The 13762-nt window shown below is 53.2% G+C and overlaps 5 protein-coding genes across 5 annotated transcripts; 4 read left to right on the top strand and 1 right to left on the bottom strand.

The window, feature by feature from the left end:
• Nucleotides 1–1145: 1145 nt before the first annotated feature.
• On the top strand, nucleotides 1146–2208 carry BO88DRAFT_450333 (sulfotransferase family protein; the record flags this gene model as incomplete). Its single annotated transcript, XM_025710557.1, has 4 exons — nucleotides 1146–1266; nucleotides 1321–1496; nucleotides 1573–1676; nucleotides 1740–2208. 4 exons carry the CDS (start codon nucleotides 1146–1148, stop codon nucleotides 2206–2208), a joined length of 870 nt encoding a protein of 289 aa, XP_025566753.1.
• Nucleotides 2209–2476: 268 nt separating this feature from the next.
• Nucleotides 2477–3615, bottom strand: BO88DRAFT_305004 (mitochondrial 54S ribosomal protein mL67; the record flags this gene model as incomplete). Its single annotated transcript, XM_025702429.1, has 2 exons — nucleotides 2477–3232; nucleotides 3337–3615. Coding segments are annotated over 2 exons (1035 nt in total), but the record flags the coding sequence as incomplete, so codon positions are not given.
• A 230-nt stretch (nucleotides 3616–3845) lies between these two features.
• BO88DRAFT_173767 (putative UV radiation resistance protein (UVRAG)) lies at nucleotides 3846–6322 on the top strand. The gene is made up of 2 exons (XM_025701681.1): nucleotides 3846–4217; nucleotides 4284–6322. The coding sequence occupies exons 1-2, from the start codon at nucleotides 4131–4133 to the stop codon at nucleotides 6066–6068; spliced, it is 1872 nt and encodes a 623-aa protein (XP_025566751.1). The 5' UTR covers nucleotides 3846–4130; the 3' UTR covers nucleotides 6069–6322.
• A 755-nt stretch (nucleotides 6323–7077) lies between these two features.
• On the top strand, nucleotides 7078–10784 carry BO88DRAFT_173834 (Zn(II)2Cys6 transcription factor domain-containing protein). Its single transcript, XM_025701682.1, has 5 exons — nucleotides 7078–7501; nucleotides 7618–9501; nucleotides 9560–9607; nucleotides 9659–9957; nucleotides 10009–10784. Exons 1-5 carry the CDS (start codon nucleotides 7294–7296, stop codon nucleotides 10768–10770), a joined length of 3201 nt encoding a protein of 1066 aa, XP_025566750.1. The 5' UTR covers nucleotides 7078–7293; the 3' UTR covers nucleotides 10771–10784.
• A 1072-nt stretch (nucleotides 10785–11856) lies between these two features.
• On the top strand, nucleotides 11857–13196 carry BO88DRAFT_411847 (pepsin-like aspartic protease; the record flags this gene model as incomplete). Its single annotated transcript, XM_025708057.1, has 4 exons — nucleotides 11857–12176; nucleotides 12228–12505; nucleotides 12558–12806; nucleotides 12859–13196. 4 exons carry the CDS (start codon nucleotides 11857–11859, stop codon nucleotides 13194–13196), a joined length of 1185 nt encoding a protein of 394 aa, XP_025566749.1.
• Between the last annotated feature and the right edge of the window lie 566 nt (nucleotides 13197–13762).

Raw genomic sequence — 13762 nt, 5'->3', positions numbered from 1 at the left:
AGTCAGCAAGGAGGCCAAGGCCTTGGGGTACACAAAACTCTATACAAGCGCGATTACTGTTCGTGCAAAGTTCATTCCACGAATTCTTGGATTCAGGGCTAACAACCGATAGTCATACTGTACATCTCCCTTTTCGGTAATGTGACCACAGATATGGGCGAAACCCTACTTTGGCAGACTGCGAAAAGGCCGGGAGTGGCACCCATTGGTCCACTGGTGGCATCTAAGTCACAGGCGCGTTATCAACCGCTTCCTAACTATCCGAGTAGGAGTAATGATTTAGCAGCTGCAAACAAACAGGCGAATCCTATCTAATGGTCTTAGTGGGCTGGCAAAATTCAAGGCTCGATTGATAAGGGTACGGATCTTTTGGCAAATTGCTCAAGAATTTATCTACTATTGAGCTGCTAATTCCTTAAAGGGTAATGGTGGTGCTCTTCAGCCGCACGAGATCCATCGCAATTCAGCTCGAGAGAAGATCGTGGGCTGCCAGATCCGAGACCCACTGGCACTATCTTCGGCGAATAGATCCTATGAGCTAAGTTTTGCGAGAACAATGGTCTTGGAAGCCAGAGGTCAGCTACATATGTCTTTGATTTGAGCGCAGCTGACTTTTCTCTAATTAGATAACATATAGCATGCTTCTTGCAAGCTGCGATATTTATCCACGTGGGGCAGAGTCGTCCAATTTCTCCATATCTCAAGACTCAAAGGTTTCCATTGTGGAGTGCTCACTAGTAGGTATGAATTCCTGGAAATTTGCATTTTAGGGAATTATTATTCAAATTTGGCCAATGAACAGGTGTGACTCTTGTACTGATAGTCCACTATAGGAACAAGCGCCATGGCGGGGCAACTGAGGAATCTAATCCGCAGTATAGATAGCTAGCTTCAAGATGTTTCTGAACATCAGAGCTCGTGAAGATACCTGAATATGTATTGTCTCCACAAATGGGGCCAGACGGAGTTACTATCTTCGATTTTCGATTACTTGAGACAGAGGCAAATTCCAGCCAGCACTAGGCTTGCTAGAAGCGATGGCTGAAAGGACGAAGGGCTAATGGCTCGCTACATGATGGGTATATCAACCCATTGATTCATCCAAAAACATATAATTTACTCACGTATAGTAAAGGCCACCCAAAATGACAACCTACCAGTTTCACGGCGTCATCAAATCCGTCACTGATATCGACCGACGCAAATGTCGCCGCGAAGTACCTATGCAAGTCCTGGCACTTGGACTCTGCCGGACAGGAACAGACTGTATGGTGTGCATTTAAGATAGGCGATGTGTTTTACCGCTAACGAGAAGTAAAGCATTGCGACAAGCTCTCCGAGCCCTAGGGTACAATGACACCTATCACGGATACGCAGCAGTTCTGGAGAACCCTCGCGACTGTGAGATGTGGCATGCTGCTTTGGGCGCTAAATACGAAGGAAAGGGCCGGCCATTTGGTCGAGAAGAATTTGATCAGATCTTGGGGCATTGTCAGGTATGTCTTAAACCCCGTTGAGTAGATGAGAGAAAGTTACATACTAAGACAGATAAACTGACCACTGCTACTATAGGCTGTATCTGACTTCCCAGCAGCCTGCTTCGCAGACGAATTAATCCAAGCTTATCCAGAAGCCAAAGTAATACTGACAGTCCGAGACGTGGACGATTGGCACAGGTGCGTTCAATCCCTTACACACCTTAATCATGCAACACACAAACTCTTATACCAAAGCTACAGATCCGTCAGTAAATCATTCACCCCCCTTCTCACACACCCCCTCCTCCCCCTCTCCACTATCCTGGAGAACTTCCTCCTCTCCAGAACGCGCTGGGTCCTCCCAACCTGGCAAAAGATCTGGAAATACTACTTCAACGCCAACTTCGACGCCAACGGCCGCAAAGCCTTCGAGGCGCATAATAGCCACGTCAAGGACATCGTGCCGGCTGAAAACCTCCTCGTCTATCATGTCAAGGATGGGTGGGAGCCGCTGTGCGAGTTCCTGGGAAAAAAGCCTCCCTTGGATGGGAATGGACATGTGGTGCCGTTCCCGAAGGGGAATGATCCAGGGATCTTCCGGAATAGGTTCCGGGATGCTATCTGGTATAACTTTTTGGAGTTGGGGGAGAGGGTGCTTAGGGTTGTTGTGGTTTTGTATTTTGGGTATTTGTGGGTGGGGTGGGTTTGGGGGTGGATGATCCATTCATGATAAGTCAGGTTGACTTCTGATTTTTAGTGTAGGGAATGGAGTTGGTGGAGGTATAATATCAAAGATCAGTGGGGTGTGATATGCTCAAACGCCATTGCATCATTTCTCTAAAACAACAATCGTAGTAAGTAGTGTAGTAGTGAGTAAAAATACAATTTATAATCAAAATGGAAACACGCAACCCTCGGCATATGTATACATCATCCACAACCCAGGATGTGATATCAATCAGATAAATATGAACATCTTAGTTCTTCTCAACCTCCTGCTGCTGCTGCTCTGTCCTCTCACGGAACTCACCCTCAGCCAGGACCTCCGAACGCAGACCCTTCTGACCAGGCATGACATGATCGCGAGACAATTCCAACTCACCATGTCTAACCCTCTCAGGCCAGTTCTCCGCAAACCTAGCATCATGCAAATCCCTCCAAAGGATCTTCACTCCCATGTCCTCCAACGCACCAGACGTATCCTTCGTCTCCTGGACCTTATACTCAACAACCTCACTACTCAACGCCTGCTCCAACCCGGCCACTCTAGCCGCCTGCTCCTCCGCAACCGCCTCCTCCTTAGCCCGAGCAGCACGTCTCCTCTTCCGCGCAGTAGGAGTCAAGTAACCCCTCTTCCCATCCGCAAAGCCATTGGCCACCTCCTCTTCCTGGATCTTCAACACGGCCGCGATATCCGCGACACTAGTGGCCTTTTGATCCATGACGGCGCGCTTGCGGTGGTGCTTAGGCATGATCCGGCCGATCTTGTCCTTGTATTTCTCCAGGAAGTCTTCGGCGCCCTTAGGGTCGCGCGGACGTTTCTGGTCGATCCAGGCGTCCGTGATGGTGATCATTTCTTTCGGGGGGGAGAGTTGTCGCTGCATGCTGAATTCGCGCAGGAGGTGGTATGCTCGTAGCCCGATCTTGCTGTCGTTGAAGTGCACGCTGAAGTAGGGGACCCACATGTCTTTGCGGAGTCGGGCTGGGACGGTCTTTTTGCCGTGGTAGAGGAGTTGTTTCAGGGTGGTGTTGTTCTGGTGGTGAGGTTAGTGATGGTTCTTTTTCTTTTCCCCCTCAAAGTCTTCGTATGGGGTCGATGGTTTGATGGGTAGAATTGATTTAGTGGATGTAAACTCACCTCCAAATACCGAGTGAGAGAGTACACGACTTGATTCGTGCGAATATTGTGATAGGCAAAGATGTTCTTGCCATGAGTGAGTGCCTTCAAGGCCTTTCGTAACCGAGTTCCCTCCTTGGCCTGATGCGTCTTAAAGGCATTGGAGTTCTGCTCGCGCGGCTTGCCCTGGATAATGCTGTGGTTCTCGACGGGTGGACGGCGCACAATATTCCACGTTCCGATCTTGGTCGGGTCCAGGATCTTCTGGAAGGGCGTCTTCGTCACCTGTTGTGAGGCCATCGCCGCGGCCGGGTTGGTCACCGTTCTCCGCGTGACCGGATTCTTCCCTCTTTAGGTGGTGGATGAGGGTGGAGGAGGATCGTGGTGGGAATAGAGTGGACGGTTGACTTTCGTCGTTCACTCTATTTTATTACCGAATTGGGCCCTGATCCGGAGGGATTGGGGGGGTAATTGGTGGGTGTGTGGTTGAGGATGAACTGGGTGAAGCTCCGGGAGAGGAGAAGAGGGAATGAGAGAAGGTCGGCGGATCAATTTTTCGACGGAGATCCCGACCGGGCGAGCGATTCCGCCGGCAACCCAACTAACTACTAACTTGCTGGCTTCATTCAACCAGCTCTATGTCAACGGTCGACGATCAGCAACGCTAATTCATTCATCAAGGGTTAATAATTGGGGCTTCTTTTGATTGTATTTGTCGCTGGTGTTTTCATTCTCTGTCATCTGCTTAGGATGACCCGACACATAGTCCCTGCGCAGTGCGACAGCTAAGCTTCCCCTCCGAGTGTCTGTCTGCGATGGCGCTGCCGGCGACCGCCTGGGGATTCGCGGACAACGACGACGACACTGGCAGGCGCCGTGAAAGACCTGGCTTGTTTCTTCCGGTACATTACCATCCTACGGCTCTGAAGTATACCCATTGACGCATCCCGCTGATGATTTCCGCGCAGAATCGCAAGCTTCGCCATCTGCAGGGCGTGTCTGTCCGGAATCTCGTTGTTAGTCCGCCGAGTCGACCGCGCGGGAAGACCATCGACGATGACAACATCCCCAACTCGCTACATACGCCCTTGAAAGCGCTCGCCGAGGATGCAGCGAAACCCTTACACCAGTCGCGCTCCTTCACCGATCTCAAGTCGACCCCCGCCTCTACCAGCGCAGAAGGCCGCCCCCGGAGAGAACAGCCACCCCCGTTGCGACAATGGCAGAGGAGGAACACGCTACCCTGGAATGGGCCCAATCCGCGCGCGCGTCAAGTGAAGCTGGAGGAGATTACGAGCAGCCGCATGGCCGATACGTGGTTCTCCATTCACTGCGATGGGGTCGATGAGCCGGTTTACGTGAGTGAGGTAGTCGAGCATGCCACCAACCCCAGCTTCCGGTCTTTCGATCTGAATATATGTGGCCCGGCGATCGCTCGTCGGGACCAGGTGACGGTGAAGGTCTGGGCACGTACGGCCGCCATGGAGGAGTACTTGCTGCTGGTGGAATTGCAGCTGTGTCTGCAGTCTTTACAATTCCTGGGGAAGTCGCTGGATAATTTCCATCAGCCGCTCCCACCGAACTCGATCCTGTTTCATTTCGCAGATGGCGTCTACGCGAATCTAACTGACCTTCCCCCCGTGGTCGCTTCTATACCTCCCCGCCACCCCCGATCCGCCGATGGTGCCACGTTACCGACGTCGTCGTACGATGCGCTGATGCGATTGGCCAATTTGGACGAGTGTATCCAGGATGCCCTGACGACCCGAGATAAGCTGGAGGCGCAAATCAGCTCGATATTAGAGAAGAACCAGCGCGCACTGACTACGACCAGTAATGCGTCGCGGGCCCGGGATAAGCTTGCGCTGGCCAAGCATGCCGTTGCGACGGAGCGGAAGCAGCTTCGCACGTTAACGAAGCGGAAGGAAGAGTTGATCTCCAGTCTTCAAGCGAGACGAGAGGCTATGGAGCGTGGGCGCCAGACGCAAGCCAGGGCGCGCAGTCATCTCCCGGACGCGCAAGAGAAACTGGGCTCGAGCGTGAAGTTGCTGGAACAGAACACGGACGAGGGCCGCGGTCAGATCCGGCGTATGTCGGAGGACCTACTTGCGATTTATCCTATTGAGCCCATCCCGGACAAACCTCTGGCTTTCACCATCGCTGGAATGGCTTTGCCCAACTCGAATTTTACGGATGTCGACCGCGATGGGGTTGCGGCGGCGCTGGGATATACCGCACATCTCGTGTATCTGCTGTCGTTCTACCTGTCCATTCCGCTGCCGTACCCGATCAGCCCCTATCTGTCGCACTCGCTGATTCAGGACCCGGTTTCTGCATCGCTACCGCAGCGAACCTATCCACTCTACCCAGTGAATGTGCAGTACCGGTTTGAGTATGGGGTATTCTTGCTGAACAAGGACATTGAGTTTCTCTTGAATAAGCAAGGGCTGCGCGTGCTCGACATCCGACATACCCTTCCCAACCTGAAGTATCTGCTGTATGTGCTCACGGCGGGCACGACGGACATCCCCGCACGCAAAGCTGGGGGCATCCGGGGCCTTCTGCCTGGGCGATTAACACCGAGTCTATCGCGCCGGGGTAGCGAGGCCAGCAGTACTAACGGTGAGGCGGTCTTACCTCGCAAATTGGTGGGTTCAGTAATAAGTGCCAATGGGGAAGGGATAGCGCCCGACAAGGGGAAGCGAGCCATGGCGAGTACTAGTTTGGCCGGTGCAGCGCCATCTGTGGCCTGAACGAGCATCTTGTTTTAAACTTGGTTTTTTTTTCCCTCTATGTGTGTATGATTTAGCTTTGGGATCACCCTACACATGACATGATCATGCTTGTTGCGATTGAGATGGTTTGGGTCTTGCATTTGTAGGCCATGTTGGGAGTTGAGCGTGTACATGATTTCTTTTTGATTTTCATCCTCCTTTTTCCCTTCTTATTCTTCTTACTTTACTTCCTTTCTTTCATTTTCTTTTATCCAGCGGTCGAGTGGATTGGGTTGTTCTTCCACTCACCCGCTTATCGGCTTTAATTATTTGACCGTCGGAGGCGCGCTCAGGCTGTCCGTGTACATAGTGATGATATCTAAACCTACTACACAAGACTCGAATGACAATTTAATTGCAGTGATAGCTATAAGGGTAGAGAATTTTATCTTCGTATCTCCACTATTTAGACCTGTCTGGAGAGAAAGTTACTTAGGATATCGATAGCAAGCATCTTCTCTGAGGAGAACCGAGGGAGAATGGAAGAATGGAAGATGCCTGGAGGGGGAATGGCGGAGAAAGCGACCGGAGCGACCGGGAAAGACCAGGCAAATCTACTCGATTCATCTTAGACCCAGAGTCTATTGCCATTCGCTTTGATAACAGGAACTGGGAGTGGATGCAAGGGCATGGGGGGAAACATTTCCCCCCAGGAAGAGAGAGAGAGAGAAATTCCTGCGAGACATCCAACTCAGCAGCGTGAATGAAGGAAGGAAGAAAGGAAGGAATAAATTTGGTTTGGGAAATTCCCTACCCCGCATTTTGCATTGGCAGTACACCTGACTGACACACAGAAATGAAGCAGAAAGTGAAAGAGTGAACAATTCCCTGGTGTTATTATTGTTGTTGTGGTGGTGGTGGTTGTTTTTTATTTTATTTTTATTTTTTATTATCAATTATTCCCACCCTCCATCATCATCAATCACCACCTGCCACGGATTCACTACTTCCTTCCCCGTCTTTTACCTCCTCCTCCTCACCACTACCATCATCATCTTTCCCCCCCCCTAAAGTTGCTTGCTACGTACTGCCTGGTTATCCGCGGAGAACTTCCGGGCCGGGACGAAACCAGGACCAGCGCCGTTTGTAATCTGGAACTCAGCGACTGGATCTTCGCCCACAAAAAAGCGTTTCCCCCCCACCGCTTTTTGTCGCTTTGCATCGGCAATCCCCTCTGGCCTGAATATCCACTCTCCATCAAACCATGGCGGCGCCTGCGAGTAACGGCCAGCACCACCACGACGCCGCGGCTTCAGCCTCTCAGTCCCTCTATTCCCACGACCCCCGACCTCCGAAATCGCCCTCCCCCCAGCTCCAGCAGCAGCAGCTCCAGGCCCAACAGCCCCAGCATCGGCGTGGTTACCAGGCTTGCGATCCTTGCCGGAAGCGCAAAGTCAAGTGTGACCTTGGCAGTAAGTTGCCCTCATTTCTTCCCCCCCGCTTCAAGGACCCTGATTAATTAACCTTCCCCCCTCCCTTCTCCTCTCCCCGGTTACTTTTCCCTTGATGCTTATTCGTCCCCCCGCAGGTGTCGACAATCCCCGTCCCCCGCCCTGCGTACGATGTCGCCGCGAAAGCAAGCGCTGCGAGTTCTCCGCTACTCGGCGGAAGCGCAAGCCCTCCGAAGTGGAGGAGCCCACCGAGGCCGTCCTGCGACGCGATAAGCGGATGATGGTGGGCGAGGTCATCTCGAATAGCGGATCCGTCAGTGATGGAGGCTCATCCTATGCGCCCGAGCGCACCTCTTCCTTCGATAACGGTGCTAGTCTCTCCCGACCAAAATGGACCGAAGAGTCGCCGGCCACGAACAATACGCAGATTCCGTCGTCTTCTACGCCCAGTCAGCGGTTTCCCTCCAATCCGTCACCGTCTGGAAATGCGCCGTTTTCTGAACCAAGAAGCACGCGACTGCCCATGTACTCGGCTGCGGAGCGGAGTCATGCGGCGAGCTTCAGCCTCGAGGGTGGCCAGCCCATGATGAACCGGACGGCCGTTGAGTTGTTGTCGCCGGCCATCAGTAACAGTCATGATGCACTGCACCTGTTATCAGAAGCGGCTGGTCGGACGGAAGATCTCAACCGCCAGAGTCTGGAGAACCGGTATGCTGCGCGCCAGTCGGTTTCATCATTCAATTCGCCCATGTCTCCGCTCACGCAGGCTGGTACGCCTCGGAGTGGAGGCGGATCGTTCTCTCGACCACCCCGCTCCGGGACCGTGGCTGGCGGTACGTACTATGCTGCGGGCGCATCAGGGTCCGCTGAGGCGCGACTTCCCGATGGTCGTGGACCGGCGGATGCTGCAGAAACGGCACAGGACCCTGGGTTCGTGGATGCGGTTAAGGCTTGGTCGCGACTACGGTTTGTTCGTGCAGGGTGGCTGTCCGTGGAGGAGTCGATGGCCTATGTAGCATATTATTACGAACATCTCGCCCCGCTTAGTCCCATTGTGATTCCGGACTTTTCGCATCCGTCCACTCATCGGACGTTGCTTACAGACGAGCCAGTGCTCGCAGTGACCATTCTTACGACAGCGTCGCGACATATGAAGCCCAAGGGCGATGGAGCTTACACGCGTGCTTTCTACATCCACGACCGCCTGTGGTCATACCTCCGCGGCATGATTGAACGTTTGTTCTGGGGTCAGGAGAAGTTTGGTGGAAACGGTGTTGGCATTAGTGGGCCTCGTTCGTTTGATCTCGCGCCGACTTCATCGAAGACAAGCCATAAGGGCAACTTGAGATCACTGGGCACCATCGAGGCTCTGCTGATTCTGACGGATTGGCATCCGCGGAACCTCCACTTTCCGCCCGGTGACGACGAAAATGCCTTGCTGGACCTGGACGCGCAAACGCAAAGTCGGTACGAAAAGGAACTCGAAACAGAGGTTGACAACACGGCCAACCGGGTCCCAAACAGTGCTGCGGAAGGGAGGCTGGCCTTTCAAAAGTGGCTGGAGCCCGCCTGGCGGTCAGACCGGATGTCGTGGATGTTGCTGAGTACCGCACAGGCGTTGGCGTTTGAACTGGGAGTATTCGACCAGAAGAGCGATGCCAAAGCCGCCGGCGAATCCCCATCCGAGCAGACGCGGAAACGTCGACTCCGGCGTTTGATCCTGGTGTACATCACCCAGAGCAGTGGTCGCTTAGGTATCCCGTCCATGCTCCCGTTGCCTCAGTGGACCAACGACATTCAGCCGACGTCAGCCACCGCCGCCAAGGGGGCAGATACCATTGTCGATCGGATGCATGATTGCTGGATCGGAATCTCCAAGATCATGTACCAGAGCAATCAACTACTGTTCGCATCGAGCGAGCAGACGTCGGAGCTCATTCGCAGCGGTCGTTACCGAGATCAAATCGACCGCTTCCAGCCATTCTTGCGCGAGTGGCGACATAACATTGACACGATCGATTGTAAGTGCTCTTCACCTCGTGGGTTGGACGCTAGCCGGTTGCTAATTGATGTACGCAGTGGCCCCCTCGATGCGGTGTATCTTGATGATCGAATATGAATATACCCGTACGTAGCTGATCCATGTGGTTACGACGTTCGACCTGCTGACTCTCTCAGGACTCTATGTCAATTCTTTGGCTTTGCAAGCGGTGGTGGATCGCTGGACGACAATGTCGAATGAGGCAGCTCAGGCCCAAAATGCGCGCCCGAATTCTGGTCCATCCTCGGGCACCGGTTGGTTCCATGTGCTCATGGAGTTATATCGTGTCAACGAGCAGTACATTCAGGAAGTGGTCGATGCCTCCCGCAAGATCCTGCAGACCGTACTCGAAATCCTCGTCCCGCGTGATCACCTCAAGCATGCCCCTGTCCGGACGTGCTTTCGTATTCTGTCGGGGATGATTTTTATCTTGAAGGTATGCCTCATCGGTTCTCCTTATGATTGTGGCTCTGCTGACGCTTTCTAGACTTTCACTCTTGGTGCCAAAGAAGATGATGTGCGTGTGTCGCTGGACCTCCAGGATCGCACCATCGAAGCCTTGAAGACCTGTGTAGTTGACGATGTCCACCTGAATCACGCAATTGCGCGATTGCTGGAGTTGCTCACGACCAGCATTCGCACGCGTTTTCTGCGTTTCGCGCCCTTGGACCGCAGTGGTGACGGTGAACAAGAACGCCCATCAGCGCCAGCCTCACGACATCAGTCACCGAGGCCGCGTGAAGGGCCACAGAACCGGCGGGAGGGGTCGGCGCATGCCTGGACGCCAGCGCAGAGTGCGACACAAAATCTGGGATATGTCGATAGCAATAGCCAGACGGGGACCAGCATGGCCTCTGTCCATGATCCGCTGGCCGGCATCCCTGCCCAGCCGATCAATTCGTCCAACATCAATGTCTCGTTCATGCCCCCTCCACCATCGGTGTACTACAACTACTACGACCCCAGCGCAACTCCGCCGGCGGGCGAGCTGGATGGGTCTAATGTTCCGTCTCAGGCGATGCACGACAATCCGAGCACGTCCGGCGGATTGCCCGACTGGTTTGCGCTGCCACTCGACCAGTTTTTCAACAGTTCAACAGCTGTGGTGGATCAGGGTCTGGGAGGCACGGGCCCCATGGTGGGCGAATTCGACATGCTGGAGGTGCTTCTGAACGAACAGTATGACGGTCATGAGGGGATTGAGTCGGCTGGCGGAGGGAACCTTCCGTCCCAGTTTTTGCAATCGTGACCACCAATGGTCTCATGAATGTACGAATTCACGCGTAGTATTCTTTTCCTTTTCTTGGATTCTTGCTAGTTCCTTTCTGTACACTCCGGCTTTTGGCTTGTGATTTTTGATTGTTAGACATGTATATCCCCACGGATACCGCCGGAGTGCGCCATTTCTGGTTACATTCCCTTTCCCTTTCTGTCCCCATCGTGAGGAGGAACGCAGGATGAAGACACGGCTTCTCCATGGTGGCCCACCAACCAACAATGTCCTTGGACGCCCAACCCTCCATCTGCAAACTATTGGCCCAATGCAAAGATCCCGTCGAGCTCAAATGGGTCGGCCAACACCGAGCCGTCAGGGGCAGCGGCAGCGACGAGCTAAATTAGACCACTGATAAGACGCGATAGTCAAAGTCTGACTGTCACATTGTGCCAGCAGATAAGTTGAATCGTGTGACTGGATGTTGGCTAACGCATGGCGTCTCCGGAGTCCCGACGGACCCTGAGCGATCGGCGGTGGAGCGCAATCTATGCCCATCCGCGCCTAAGATATCTATCCTTCAGCAGTTTAGCCTAGCCCTGCAGACCTGTTGCACCAGTGCTATCGTGATCGGCCCCCACGGTCGAATGAGCTCTTGTCTCTATCCGTTCAGACCCTGCCAGTTAATCTGCTATCTACTCCGCGGTAACATCGTGCCTGTCTCCACTAAGGCAGGGTCCAGGGCTGCATGTCTTACTTTGCACCGAGTCGGCCTCCGGTTGGCTCTGTCTTGGCAATTGCGAATATCCTCACGGACGACGGACGACACGGATTTGGACGGACATGCGGGGATCTTCGTCGGCTTATTCCTGGAAGGGACATTATCTCCTTCCTTCATCGCGGCTACCATGGCGGGGACTGAGACATTTTGCTCTGAAGAGCATGGTCGACTTGGATGATGGATGAGTTGATCGAGGTCAATGGGGGAGGGTTTGCAAGTATAAGAAGAGTCTGCTCGACCAGCAGAATGTCTCTTCTTGTTCATCAACCAAGAGTCTAAGGCTTCTTTGTCTGGTTCTATCTCTTCTCCGAACTCTCTTGCTTGACATTCTCGTGGTCAAAATGGTCGTCTTCAGCAAAACCGCTGCCCTCGTCCTGGGTCTGTCCACCGCCGTCTCTGCGGCACCGGCTCCCACTCGCAAGGGCTTCACCATCAACCAGATTGCCCGGCCTGCCAACAAGACCCGCACTGTCAACCTGCCGGGTATGTATGCCCGCTCCTTGGCCAAGTTTGGCGGTGCGGTGCCCCAGAGCGTGAAGGAGGCTGCCAGCAAGGGTAGTGCCGTGACCACGCCCCAGAACAATGATGAGGAGTATTTGACTCCCGTCACTGTCGGAAAGTCCACCCTTCATCTGGACTTTGACACCGGATCTGCAGATCTGTGAGCTTCCCTGCTAGTATGTCCTCACGAACTGTCACTAACCTGAACCAGCTGGGTCTTCTCGGACGAGCTCCCTTCCTCGGAACAGACCGGTCACGATCTGTACACGCCTAGCTCCAGCGCGACCAAGCTGAGCGGCTACTCGTGGGACATTTCCTACGGTGACGGCAGCTCGGCCAGCGGAAATGTGTACCGGGATACTGTCACTGTCGGCGGTGTCACCACCAACAAGCAGGCCGTTGAAGCCGCCAGCAAGATCAGCTCCGAGTTCGTTCAGGACACGGCCAATGATGGTCTCCTGGGTCTGGCCTTCAGCTCCATCAACACTGGTGAGTGGACCCTACATCAGCTTGGTTGACCTACCTGCTAACCGATACACAGTCCAGCCCAAGGCGCAAACCACCTTCTTCGACACCGTCAAGTCTCAGCTGGACTCTCCTCTTTTCGCTGTGCAGCTGAAGCACGACGCCCCCGGTGTCTACGACTTTGGCTACATCGATGACTCCAAGTACACAGGTTCCATCACCTACACAGATGCCGATAGCTCCCAGGGCTACTGGGGCTTCAATCCCGATGGCTACAGCATCGGCGACGGCAGCTCCAGCTCCAGTGGATTCAGCGCCATTGCTGGTAAGAACCCTTTTGAGATTTTCTTGCTTTCTCTTTACTGATTAGTGTACAGACACCGGTACCACCCTCATCCTCCTCGACGACGAGATCGTCTCCGCCTACTATGAGCAGGTTGATGGCGCCCAGGAGAGCAATGAAGCCGGTGGTTACGTTTTCTCCTGCTCGACCACCCCTCCTGACTTCACTGTCATAATCGGCGACTACAAGGCCGTCGTTCCTGGCAAGTACATCAACTACGCTCCCATTTCGACCGGCAGCTCCACCTGCTACGGCGGTATCCAGAGCAACAGCGGTCTGGGACTGTCCATCCTGGGTGATGTGTTCTTGAAGAGCCAGTACGTGGTCTTCAACTCCGAGGGTCCTAAGCTGGGCTTTGCTGCTCAGGCTTAGATCGACACTGAAAATTGGGGTATTTGATCTGACGATCGATCCCTCGTCGATGGGATACCTTTGGACATGTCGCAGATGATGGTGATGGTGATGATGTTGATATTGATCTTGATGATGACCCGTACATACTTGATGAAGCTTGATACATATGAAATGTGAATGTATCTACGTGATGAATATATACGTCCAGCTCACGGGTCCGCTGTGAGTGCAAGCTATACATACACCCATAACAGTAGAATACTCCACCACTCGGATAGTAGTCAGCCAACTCTAGCAAACATAGTAACTGTATAATCCTATCTTCACCTGAAGCAATATGGAGAATGATCTACTAAGCTACCATCACCCTCAAGTAGTATAATTACCAATACGTCTTTATCAATTTTCCCCCCGCATAATGTTCATGAATGAATACTTCTCTCTCCCATTAACTACCACTACTTACTAGTAGTTACCTCATTCTACACCCTCTTCCACTTCATCACTTCAGTGATAGAAGTAAGTAACTAATAATAGTACTAATTAAAGTGCGTAGTGCTAGTATATATGCTGTTTGAAAAAAA

Source organism: Aspergillus vadensis, assembly GCF_003184925.1.
Source record: "Aspergillus vadensis CBS 113365 unplaced genomic scaffold BO88scaffold_3, whole genome shotgun sequence".
NCBI classification, from domain to species: domain Eukaryota; kingdom Fungi; phylum Ascomycota; class Eurotiomycetes; order Eurotiales; family Aspergillaceae; genus Aspergillus; species Aspergillus vadensis.
The sequence above is the reverse complement of the archived record's forward strand: the minus strand, read 5'-3'. Positions and strand labels throughout refer to the sequence as shown.